Genomic DNA, 12,500 nt, shown 5'->3' on the forward strand with positions numbered 1-12,500 from the left:
TATTTATTTATTTATTTATTTATTTATTTATTTATTTATTTATTTATTTAATTTTAGGTTGGAGAGATGGCTCAGCAGTTAAGAGCACTGGCTGCTTTTCCTGAGGGTCCAGGTCCAGTTCCCAGCTCCCACATGGCAGCTGACAACTGTCTGTCATCCTGGTCGCAAGGGAATCCGGCGCCCTCTTCTGGTGTCTATGGCCCTGCACACACGGGGTGTGCATACACACACATGCAGACAAGCACTCATAAAATAAAATCATCTTATTTTTTTTTTCTTTCTTTCCTGCCTTACACATTTTTTTTTCCTTTCCTGGCCTTGCAGGTGAGCTTCCATTGGAATGTTTCTAGATAGGCAGCTTCTTTTGGTTAAAAAAATTGGGGGGGGGGGAGTGGACTGCTCATATCTCTGTTAGAGATCAAGTAGAAAGTATACAGCTGACCCAAAGTTGCTCAAAACTGGACCATAATATCAAATCTCTTCTCCTTCAGTAAGCCCTGTGGCGTCCACCTGTAAGAACTGGCATTCCAAACCTCACAACATCCTGAAGTGAGCAGGCAGAACAACTGACCTCTGACATGCTTCTGAATCCATGGAGCGCTTTCTAAATTTACGTCTCTGGAAGTATTACCACAGAGTTTTTAAGATGCAACCTTTGCCTCTAAAGTATTCTTTAATATTTCACTGGCCATGAGTTCATCTGACTCTACTGCAGAGCTCTGCATGTTTGCATAAAGGCTCTCTGAGGCCAAAAATGACAAGAGCAGGAGTTTCCTCATACAGAAGAAACAGAGCGGCAAGGAGGAAAGGCAACAGGCTGGGTCAGCATTGTGCAGTCACAGCCTCCCTTTGTTACTAAGCAACAAAAAGCTGACCTCTTGGGGGTCTCTCTCAGATGTAGCTTCAAAAGACAAGAGGAAAGTTTGCCTTTTTTGCTCCCTTCCTAGAAAGATGGAAGGTGCTATAATAGGCTCCTGGGTAAGAGTTAATCCTGACCATCTGCTGGCCAGCATGACATTTTTGTGGGTCATGAGGATCATGTGAGTCATATCCAGGCAGGGAGAGGCCTGGAGCTGCTCTCTCCTCCTCCGTTGCTCCAGACCCCTGAAGGCTGTGTTGCTTCCTGTTCTCCTGCTAGCCAGTTGGACCTCTTACGTCTGGTTCTTCATTGGTTCTCCCAGGCTCTGGCTAAACTTCAGGACTAACTGTGCTCTAGTTGGGGACCATTGGGAGATTATTGTTTGTGGTTTTGTCTAGTTCCTGGGACCATTCCCACGCCTGGAACACAGTGAATTCTATTGAACTAAAATATTGTTAAATTAAACTGAGTAGAGTGAGAGGGTGTCTACAAACAGTACAGGAGCAGATAGACAGTTAAGGTGCAAATCTTCAGTGAGACAGAAAGAGATGTCAAGGAGTTTGCCCCTCTTTTTTTTTTTTAAGATTTATTTATTTATACAGTATTCTGCCTGCATGTATGCTTGCATGCCAGAAGAGGGCTCCAGATCTCATTATAGATGGTGGTGAGCCACCATGTGGGTGCTGGGAATTGAATTCAGGACCTCAGGAAGAACAGCCAGTGTTCTTAACGTCTGAGCCATCTCTCCAGCCCCACTTCTTTTAGGATTCTGATTATAGGGACTTTGGTCTTCAAGAGGACTCAATACAGAAGGGCTGGACCATAGGATTTACCTGACATGATTGTCCATGAGCGTTCACCTAATGGTATCAGCACAGAACACCCCTTCCATAGGAACTTACTCTTTTAAAAAATTTATTTTTTAGCTGGGTGTGGTGGCACATGCCTTTAATCCCAGCACTCAGGGAGGCAGAGGCAGGTGGATGCCGTGAGTTTGAGGCCAGCCTGGTCTACAAAGCAAGTCCAGGACAGCCAGGACTGACACAAAGAGAGAAAAAAGTATTTTTGTTGTTGTTGTTGTTATTTTACGTGTATGAGTATTTTGTCTGTGTATGTCTGTGCACCATGTGTGCTCCTGGTGCCCAAGGAGCCCAGAAGATGACATGGCATCAGGTCACCTAGAACTAGAATTGTAGACGGTTGTGAGTTGCCATTTGCATGCTCCTAGCATCCAAACTCAGGCCGTCTGGGAGAGCAAACAGTGCATTTAACTACTGAACCATCTCTCTAGCTCCTCCTTACCCCAGCTTGCTTATTTATTTATGATTTGTGTGTGTGTGTGTTTACCATTTCCTATATGTATATAAATGTATTTGGTCATTTTATCTCCACTACCCTCTTTCATGCCATTCTGACTCCCCCTAAGCCCCTACTTCTTTTCAATATGTCTTCCTTGACTTTCTTGTCTTTTTTTCTGAGACAAGTCTGATACCGTAGTAGCTCAGGCTGGCCTAGCACTCTCTATGTAGCCCGGAATAGCCTTGAATTCACAGTACCCTCCCACCTCAGCCTCCCAACTGCTTTATATCACATGTATGAGCCATCATGCCTGGCTGACAAGTGCTTATTTCTGGTTTTTTTGCTTGTTTGGGGTATTTTTGTTTTTCCGAGACAGGGTTTCTCTGTGTAGCCCTAGCTGTCCTGGGCTTGCTCTGTAGACCAGGCTGGTGTTGAACTCAGAGATCCACCTGCCTTTGTCTCCTAAGTGCTGGGACTAAAGTTGTGTGCACGACCTCCCAGCTCTTTTTCTATTTTGCGTTGTTGTTATTGTTTGTTTGTTTTGTTTTGGGGGGTTGCATTTGCTTGTTTGTTTGTTTTTGCCAGTACCTTTCTCTGACTTATATCTAGAAGGTTCTCTATTGGTTATACCCTCTGTTGGGAAAGTTCATGTCTTGTTTGAGTACCACAGGTTCAGAGGTGCCCATTTTTACCCCAGAATAGCAGAGCGGATGGTAAATGAGTGTTCAGAGCCTTGCCAATAGATTCAAAAGAAATACATTGGATTCTTGAGACCCATGACCCACTGTTAATACTGTAAAGAGAGAAGCAAAAGAGACTTCCTCTCAGATCCCAAGGACACCCCACCCCACTCAATAGTAGCTTTGCCTGCAGAGGTGTGTTATGATTCAATAACACCCCTTTCCCTCTCACCCACATAGCCCGGAAGTAACAGACTGAGGCAGCTTGCCCCAATGCAAGATGGGGACAGTTCTGTGCTGGCTCCAATCCAGGAGTATTGTTCCTCTTCAAATTCCTTTCTGCCAGAAACTCTGAGAAGGGAGCACCTGATTTATTGGAAGCGGGGTGGGGATTTAAGTGGGCTTCACCATCATTCATACCTGCCTTATTATAGCACAACAGTGGCTTCTACGGGCACTACCGAGGCCGAGTCAAGAGCGAGAGTGCTGAAGAATACCGCCTTGCAGCCAAGCCCCAGCCACCAGCTGCGTTCCTGCAGAGATGTGAGGTACAACCCCACCCCCACCCCAGGGCAGTGGGCCCCAAGAGCACCATCTCAGCCCTTGCAGAGCTAGACTGATGAGGCAGGCGCCTGGGAGAGTCCACCCGGGACACCGAGAGGTCTGGGGCCTTGATCCTGAGATACCGGATCTCTTCCAAAGGGGTACAGAAGAGCATCCTTCTGGATGGGGGAAGGTTCCAAGCCAAGGTGGGGTGGGTGGCAATGGGGAATAGAGCCTTCAGAGCCTAGGAAGAAAACCTTGAATTTTGCTGAACTTCCCTTAATTTCAGATTCTCTGAGGCCACAAAAGTCCACGGCCAGCCTCCCAGGCCTAGGACTTGGGAACAAGTAGGAAGTCTCCTCTTTCCCTCTCTTAGTTGGTAGGTGATGGCTGGCGCCAGCCCACATGCCTGGCTAGGGAGGACTGAGGAAGACTTGGAGGACAGGTGGCTAGAATAGCAGAAACAGGACTCAAGAGCACAGTAGGAGGACGCAGGTCCAGCCTTTCAGATTTTCATGCCTGCAGCTGAGGAGCAGCTGAGGTGTGTGCTGCAGCCAGAGTCCCACTATTAAAAAGCCTACACAAAGTAGGACAACTCTGGAGTATTTGCTTACAAAACAGTAGGTATGAAGGCCTCAGGAAAAGATGGTCTCGGTACATTTTGTTTGTTTGCTTGGGAGGGACGATAAGATTTGGAACAAGGTCTCATTCTGTAGCCCAGGCTGGCCTAACTCATCAAGTAGCCGAGGTTGGCCTTGAACACATAATAATCCTCCTGCTCCAACTTCTCACATTCTAGAATTTCAGCAGTGGGCCACCACGTCCAGCTAATCTTATTGCTTTCCCCCAAGTGTCAGGCGTTGGTTGTACTTGTCTTGTAATCTTAGCACTGAAGAGGCAGAGGAACTCAAAGCCAGCCTGAGGTATTTAGCAAACTCTAGGCCAGGCAAGGCTACATAGCAAGACTCTGTCTCAAACAAGCAGGCGGAGGTGTAGCTCAGTTGGTGGAGTGCCTGACTAGCAAGCATGAAACCATGAGTTTGATCCGCAGCACTGAATAAACAAGGCATGTGATTACAATCCTAGCACAGGAGGATCATATATTCAAAGCTTTCCTCAACTTTAGAGTGAGTAAAACTGAGCAAACAAACAAACAAAAAGCTGACAAATGGCCTTTACTGTTATTCCAGAAGAGCCCAAAGTGGTAAGGACAGCATGGCTGCTAGAATACAGAAAAGAAAGATAGGTATGGAGCGAGGAGCCCCGAAAGAGTCAATGCTCTTGAGAGGAGAACCGTGGTCAGCAGGAGCACAGGAGAGAGAAGAAACATCCCCCCTGTTTGTTTTCCTCTGTCTCCACCCAGGGCTTCCCAGCAGTCACAGTGAGCTTTGTACTCTAAACAAGGTTTGCCTTCTAAACAAGGACAGGGTGCAGGAAAGCCTAGACAAACACAGCCTGCCCACTGGTTCCCAGCCTTTGGCCAGGTCCTCCTAGATCTGCCATCTGGAGTCTTCAGGAATTGCTTTGTCAGGCTGACAGCAGGGTCTTGGAAGCTGCCATATTCCTTAGCATTTCCAGTTGGAAGGTCTTATTGGCAACGTTTAAAAAAAAACAGGCCCAAATGCAGCTTCAGACTGCCCGTCCGCACCCTCCTTCCTTTTGAAAGAGCGAAGAAGCCTGGTGTGGTGGCCCATACCTGCAATCCCATCACTTGGGAGGTGAAGTCAGGAAGGTCAGGAGTTCAAAGATAGCCTTGCTACATAATGAGTCCAAGGTCATCTTGCCCTAAACCAAAGAGAGAGAAAGGAAAAATGAGAGACACCGAGAAATAGTAGTTACAGGGACAGAAGCAATCCAGAACGTTCCTGCTGGAATTGTACAGTAGCCCTCAGGCAGTTCTCATTTCAGAGAGCAAATAGCCCCTTGATTTGTTAGACCCACCCCTCAGGAAAGACATAGAGAGGACATCTCTCGGTTACTGATTAAACGGAGGGCCTGAGATGTTGTCTAGCGTCATCAAATGCCCCAAACACCATCTGTATGTATTGCGCTCGGGTGGGATAAATGTCAGGTCTCGCAGCTCTTTCTCAGTCTAAGCCTATTTTAATTAATAGAACTGCCCAGGAAAGGTGCACATTTTACTTCTCATTGGCTGAGAGGACCAGCTTCAGTTGGCTGATTGCAGCTGTTGCTGTTTAAAAGGCTTCCTGAGAGGCTGGAAACACTTTTCTCTGGTTTAGAGCAGGTGAAAATTTCATCTATGACATTTGAATATAGGAAAATATTCCTTTTTTTTTTTTTTTCTACTTTCCTTTTCCTTCTAAGCCAGATGAATTTATTCTAGCCTTTACCTGCCTGGTCCTTGGGAATTGTAATCTCAGTCCTGTTGGTTCCTAAAGGCAGACAAGAAGAGACACAGGGAGTTACAGATGGAGCAGGTCCTTGCCTACAGTGCCGAGTGCTGTGTCCCCGTTGCTCCCTGTGTCTCCATCTCTGACTCTCAGCAGCCCACTCACTGACTTGAGACTGCCCAACTTCCTCTGGGCGCTTTGCTCTCCCCCATGTAAATGCTGCCTCTTCCCAGTAGAACCGATTTCTCTCCCCAAGGCCTCTCAATGAAGAATCTGGTCTCTAGTCTCCCTGCTCAGGTACCATGGGTTCTTCAGCAGAACAGATGCCTAAATGGCTGAGAGACAAAGACGACGCTGATACTCCTTCTCAAGGGCAAGACTACCCAGAACTGCCTGGGGGGAGAGGAAGTGACTCCTTCTCACCAGGCTCCCACAGTTGTGAGAGAGCAAAACTGGAATCAGTGGGAGTCCATAGATTATCCTGCCACTGTAGGAATAATGAGTTTCCAGAGTCAGGGCTGCCTCCAACAACAGAGGCGTTCATTCTAGGCTGTCTATGACTCTGCAGCTGAGAATAGACACGGGAGAAACAAGGAGGTCAGTTGGAACTTCTCCCAGACTTCCAGATTTTAATTCGTGTGTGTGTGTGTGTGTGTGTGTGTGTGTGTGTGTGTGTACTTGTGTGCATGTGAGCATATGTGTATGTGGAGGTCAGAGGTTAGCGTTGAGTGAGTCACCTTGAGGCAGGGTCTCTCACTGTGTCCTGGGGTTTGCTAGTTTAGCTAAGCTGCCTGGAGTCCCCAGGGATCTTCCTGTCTCTAGTTCCCCTGCCCTGGAGTTACAAGGGTGCACCCCTAAAGCACCACACCCAGCTTCTTATGTGGGTTCTGGGGATGGAACCTAGGCCCTAATGATTGCAGAGCAAGCGCTTTGAGGACAGAATCAGCTCCCCGACTCCCTTCTGTTTACTTAGTTTTTGAGACTGGCCCAGGCTGGCTCTGAATGCCCTGTGTAGCTGTGGACGAACTTGAACTTTGTTGTTGTTTTAGAGATAGGGTCTCTCACTATACGGAGCTGAAAATGGCCTCGAATTTCTGACACCCCACCCCCACCCCCACCTCTACCTGCAGAGTGCTGAGGTCATGGGATGTGCTATCACCATTGTTTTATGTACCTGATGAGACCAAACCCAACACACTTTGCACTAACTGAGCTGCCTTCTAGCTCATCCTTGAACTTCAGATCCAGCTGCCTCCACTCCTTTGTGTTGGGGTTAGGTGTCCACTACTAAGCCTAATTTCTAGAATATACATATATGTGCATATAATTGCTAGATTATATATAACATTTATTATTCATTTCACACATGTGCACATTTTTATCCACTGATCCACCACACAGGCCTTCTGGGTTTTTTTTTTGTTTGTTTGTTTTTCCACTGAAATGAATATACATTAATAAATGCTAAGAAGAAATACTAAAGAACCCTTCTGCATTTTGCCCACTTTTCTCTCAACATTTTATAAAGATGTAGTAGCTGACATAATTGCAATTCACCCATTTCATTCAAGTTGTCACAGTGTTATTGGGTTGGTGCGTATGTACTAAGGTCTATAGGATGTTAGCCAGCACAAGTTTACATAGCCACCGGCAGAGCTAAGTTTGTGACATCACACAGAAGCTTGGTGCTGGCCTTTTACCTACATAGCTACCTGCCTCCTGTGCCTCTGTCCTCCCGGTTCCTATCAAATTGCCTTCATTTCTAAAATTTTGTCACTTGAAAATATTGGGCCAAGTGTGGTGGTGCATTCTTAAATTGTTTTTCTGTTTGTTTGTTTTTGTTTTGAGACAGGGTTTTTCTGTGTAGCCTTGGCTGTCCTGTACTCACTTTGTAGATCAGGCTAGTCTTGAATTCACAGAGTTGGGAGCCTCTGCCTCCCAAGTGACATTCTTACAACTCTTCTACTCAGAAGGCTGAATGCAGGAAGCCTGTGAATTTTCAGGCCAGCCACGCTTACAACAGGAGATCTTGTCTCAAAAGAAAAAAACAAAAAACAGCCAAGCACTGTGGCCCCACAGCTATAATCCCAGCACTTGAGAGGCTGAGGTAGAAAACTGCTACCAATTTGAGGCTAGGCTAAGCTACAGAGTGAGCCCAGTCTGGGCTGCAGTGTGAAACCCTGTTTCAACAACTCGATGACTTAAAGGGAAAAACTGCCGTGTAAGTGTAATAATACAGTATGCAACCTCGGAGGTTGGTTTTCCTGGCTTGGTGCAATTTCCTGGAGAGTCATCCAAGTTGTTGTGACTATAAATAGTTCATTTCTTTTCATTACTAAGTAGTGCTCTATGGTTTGTATGTATCGGATTGTTTGAGCATTCGCTTTATTAAAGGGTATCTGAGCTGATTCCAATTTTGGCTCTTATAAATAAAGCTGCTATGAACATTTGTGCAGATCTTCGGGTGAACATAAGTTTTCTTTTCTCTGGGATAAATGCCCAGAAGCTCAGTTGCTAGATCATATGGTAGTTGCATGTTTAGTTTTTAAAGAAACTGCCAAGCTGTTTTCCCTCGTAGCCTGGCCGCTTTACATTTGCGCTAGCAATGCTGAATGATCCATTTTCCCTGCTTCTTCACTAACATTTGGAATTGTCTCTATTTTTAGTTTTAGCCATCCTGATACATGATGAGATTTCATTGTGATTTTGATCTGAATTTCTCCATTGTTCAATGATAAGCATCTCTTCATGGTACTTGCCACCTGTATATTCATTTTTTTGTGTGTGAAATAGCTTCATGTTGTTTGCCCATTTTCTTATTGGATTGTTTGTCTTACTATTGCAATGTTATTATTTTTTAACATTCTAGATTCTAGCCCCTTGCTGAATATGTGGTTCACTCTGGAGCTTGCTTTTTACCTTCCTCTTACGGATTTTCATAGGAAAATCTTTTTGGGAGACAGGGTTTCCCTGTAAAGCCCAGGCTGTTCCTGCACTGGTAACAGTCTTCCTACCTTAGCCTCCTAACTGCTGAAATCATGAACATGGCAGTCATGTCTGGCACAGCTTTTGTTTAAAGATTTATTTATTTTTACTTGTATACGTGTGATTTTATGTGCGTGATGATTTTATGTCCACCAAAAGTGTGCAGGGGATAAAATAGGCCAAAACGTGTTCATCTTTTGGACCTGGACTCACAAGTGGTTGTGAGCCACCTGCTTTGGGTGTGGTAACTAACCCTGAATCCCCTGCAAAAGCAGCAAGCATGCTTAACCACTGAGCCGTCTCGCCTATCAGCTAGTCTCCCAAGAAAAAAAATATTTTTAAGTCCAATAAGGTCTGAGGTTTGAGGTCTTCAGGTTTGAGGTTGACCTGAAACATGGTCTGTAGCAAAGTGTGTCCTTGAACTCTTGATCTTGCTCCCACCTCCCAAACCCTGGGATTGCAGCATGCTCTGCTGTACCTGGCTGACTTTTTCTTTTTTTTTTGGCTTTGATTCTAGTGTCAAGTTTAAGAACCCTTTGCCTGCTCTTAATTCTGAAGTTTCTCCTCTCTCTTTTTCTAAATTGCCTGTTTTCTGGTTGGTTGGTTATCAGTTGATTTTAGTATGTGCGCAAGTGCATGTGCGTGCGTGAACCCCGGGTTCTGCACATATGAAGCCCACTCTATACCACTGAGCTCAACCCCCTGAACTGCCAAATCCCCAGTTCCAAGAGCCCCAGGTTGTTAGTGCCAATTGTGTTACCTTTATAAGGAATGGAAGGAAGTCTGGCCAGCTTCCTCTCTTCACGCTATCACACTGTTTGGAGACTCCTTCCAGATTTACAATCTCTAGAATAGGCAGTGCAGAAAGGGTAGACTGTTAAAGATATAACACAGACTTTATTTTAACTGAATCAGCAATGTTTGCCGGAACCAGTCCCTTTTCTTTTTTCCTTTCCTCCCTCTCTCCCTGTTCCCTTCCTCCCTTCCTCCCTCCCTCCCTCCCTCCCTTCATGTCTTTTTCTGAGGCTGGGAATGAAAATCCAGAGTCTCAAAACAGCTGGGCTAGCACTCTGCCTTGAGATATCCCAAATCATGCTGGGTTTGTTTTTGTTTGTTTTTTTTTCCCCAAGACAGGGTTTCTCTGTAGCCTTGGCTGTTCTGGAACTCACTCTATAGACCAGGCTGGGCTCAAACTCACAGAGATCTACCTGCCTCTGCCTCTCCTAGTACTAAGATTACAAACATTGAGCTACCTTGCCAGGCTCTCAAATCAGGCATTTTATCTGAGCTTGTTGTCAGCCACTGCTAACAGCACCAACCCAGCCCTGTCGGGTCTCAGCAGCTCAGGTCTGAGGAAAGAATCTCTGGTGTTTAGAGAGGAGACTAGTATGGCTGGAAGAAGAGGGGAGGATGTGCGTCAGCTCTCACAGATCACTATTATGATTTTGGTTGTTTTATAAACATGAAGAATTTTTGCAGATTTTGGCAAACAAGATGTGATCTGATTTATGTACTTAAGGAATTTCTGGCTACTGAGAAGAGAACAGACAGGGAGTGGGATCTTAAAAGCATAGACATAGATGGAAAGCTCTTTGACAACCTCAGGCAAGACAGGGTGGTGGTTTCCACCAAGACAAGCCAGACTTGGAGGCTCACTCTTGTAATTCCAGCATCTGGGAGGCTGAGGCAGAAGGCTCTTCAAGTCCAAGCTGTATAGTGGATTCCAAGCCAGCTTGGGCTATTGGGCTACAGAGCGCAACTCTGTGTCTCAAGACAACAAGCAAACAAAAGATGGAGAAGGCTCAGCTATTTGGATCTAGCTGTCAGATGCCATGGCCTGAGCTGTAGGTAAAATAGGTTTGGCTGTGATTCATAGCTTAGTTGATGTGTTTGGAGATACCCTGCCATGCCTTGACATGAAGATGTGGAGGAGACAGTAGGCTGTTGAGCCTGGGGTTCAGCAGATACCTTCAAATGGAGACAGACATATTTATTTCCAGATGTCATATAGGGCTTAGAGCACAGCTATGCTGTTAGTGAGTGGGAGGGAGGGGGCCTCAAGCCTAGTCCTGGGCAACTTGAATTTAAAGCCCTCCACTGATGGCAGAGTGACCCGGCAGACATCCCAGCAGTCCCAAAGCTTCTGGGTAGGGCAAGCTCTGACATGGAGAAGGCAGGTGGTGGTGGTGGTGGTGGCGGTGTGTTCAGTGTCATTTGTCGCTGTCCTCTCAGGGCATTGGCAGTTTAACAGCAGCTTAGAAGTGGTGGCTCCTGAGACACTGTGTGCAGGAACAGGTCCACACGCCTGCCCTCACCTTCCTTCTCATCTTCTTTCAAGGAGCCAGTGCGGCGACACTACTTCTCAAAACACGACAACCGCACTTCCTACGACAAAGTGAGTTCCGGAGAGAGGAGGGGGAGGGGTCCCTGGCCTGACACAGGCCTGACACAGGCCTGACACAGGCACGGAGCAGGCAGCAGGGTTTTCTATTTCCCCCGTAACCCTTCTGCTGCTAAATAGCCCCAGAGAGAGGCAACTCTAATCTTGGTTTTCTTGGCTAGTTTGTCCAACTCTGAACAAATATCCTAGGGAGGGTCACGCGGGGGCTTCATGCTAAAATGGATGACGTTACTGAAAATGCAGGGTCCAGGCGAGGGAGGCCAAACCCAGCATCGCCAAGCTGACTGATTAGATGGGGCCCAAGCAAATGCTAGATGCCAAGACTGTGGGCCAAGGGCCCATACCGTTGAGAAGGGTCCCTATTGCCTGCTGCAGGGAATTGGAAGACGGAAAGACCTGGAGCGCCTGTGGAAGAGACACACCTTCCTGCACTGGGCACCCTGTGAGCTGGAATTGAGCCAGCAGCCACCTCTGGAATCTTCCTACCAGACTGATTGCCGGTCAAGTACAGGATTCAGCAGGCTTCCCCAGCGCCTGGTCCACTTTGTTCAGCTTCAGCCTCCCTATTTCAACACTACCTACCAGCACAACTTCTGCCATCCATCCCGGGGTGGCTACTGCGGTACCACCGAGAGAAAGCGCCCTGAGCCAATCACTGAAACCCTGCCTGGCCTTCCCGGAGCCCCGAAGCCCAAGATGCTGCAGCATTACATTCACGCTGGAGTTTCTGAGTGTTTAAACTGGTCTCAAGAATTAAAAAGCTGACAGAGCAGCCTGTTGATACTCACAGCCTAAGATGTCTTGGGGGAGGGTGCTTATGAGCAGATCACTACCAGGTCCTGTGTCTGGCTCTCCACGGAGTGTCTATGGTTTCCGTGTGCTGGGCTGGGGAGGTGCTGTCCAGAAAGCCCTGTCACTAAGTGAGAAAGGCTAAGCCTGTAGCATCCTCAAGAGAGTCCAGAAAGGTCACCATGACCATGGGTGGGTTCTAGGGACCCCATAATGCCTCAGTAATTGTAGCCTCTTGTATTTAGTGTAGCTGCAGGAAACGCAGAACCTGAGGATCCTACTAGTGAGCAGTTAAGGCAAAGAGAGAGGCAAGGGCTGGCAGCTCCCTCCAGGAGCCAGGAGACTTTGAGGAGTTTGCCAGTTCAGCCACGAAGCCCTGCCCAAGAGATGCCTTCCAAGAAGACTTGCCCCAGCCTCCACCCCACTGAGCCTCCGCTCCCATCAGGCGTTCTGTGGACGCTCTGAGGAGACATTGTATGACTATCTTAACCTTGTGGAATTTTGGATTTGGAAGTTCTTCTCTGGTCATCCCATCAAGTTCCCTGATACTCAAGACAAAGCTGAGGCTTAGGTGGAGTTGAGAAGCCAGGTCA

General features: G+C 46.9%; 1 protein-coding gene across 1 annotated transcript; it reads left to right on the forward strand.

Annotated features, from left to right (window-relative positions):
- The first annotated feature begins 951 nt into the window (after positions 1–951).
- Positions 952–11,883, forward strand: CUNH3orf84 (chromosome unknown C3orf84 homolog). Its single transcript, XM_055629518.1, has 4 exons — positions 952–978; positions 3,273–3,386; positions 11,056–11,112; positions 11,473–11,883. Exons 1-4 carry the CDS (start codon positions 952–954, stop codon positions 11,881–11,883), a joined length of 609 nt encoding a protein of 202 aa, XP_055485493.1.
- Positions 11,884–12,500: the final 617 nt, after the last annotated feature.

Source organism: Psammomys obesus, unplaced genomic scaffold (genome assembly GCF_907164565.1).
Source record: "Psammomys obesus unplaced genomic scaffold, mPsaObe1.curated_primary_1811, whole genome shotgun sequence".
NCBI classification, from domain to species: Eukaryota; Metazoa; Chordata; class Mammalia; order Rodentia; family Muridae; genus Psammomys; species Psammomys obesus.

Coding starts and splice junctions, on each gene's coding strand:
- CUNH3orf84 (XM_055629518.1), top strand. CDS start 952: ATGGAAGGTGCTATAATAGGCTCCTGG. Junction 979..3,272: donor GTGCTATAATAGGCTCCTGG/GTAAGAGTTAAT, acceptor GCCTTATTATAG/CACAACAGTGGCTTCTACGG. Junction 11,113..11,472: donor ACCGCACTTCCTACGACAAA/GTGAGTTCCGGA, acceptor ACCGTTGAGAAG/GGTCCCTATTGCCTGCTGCA.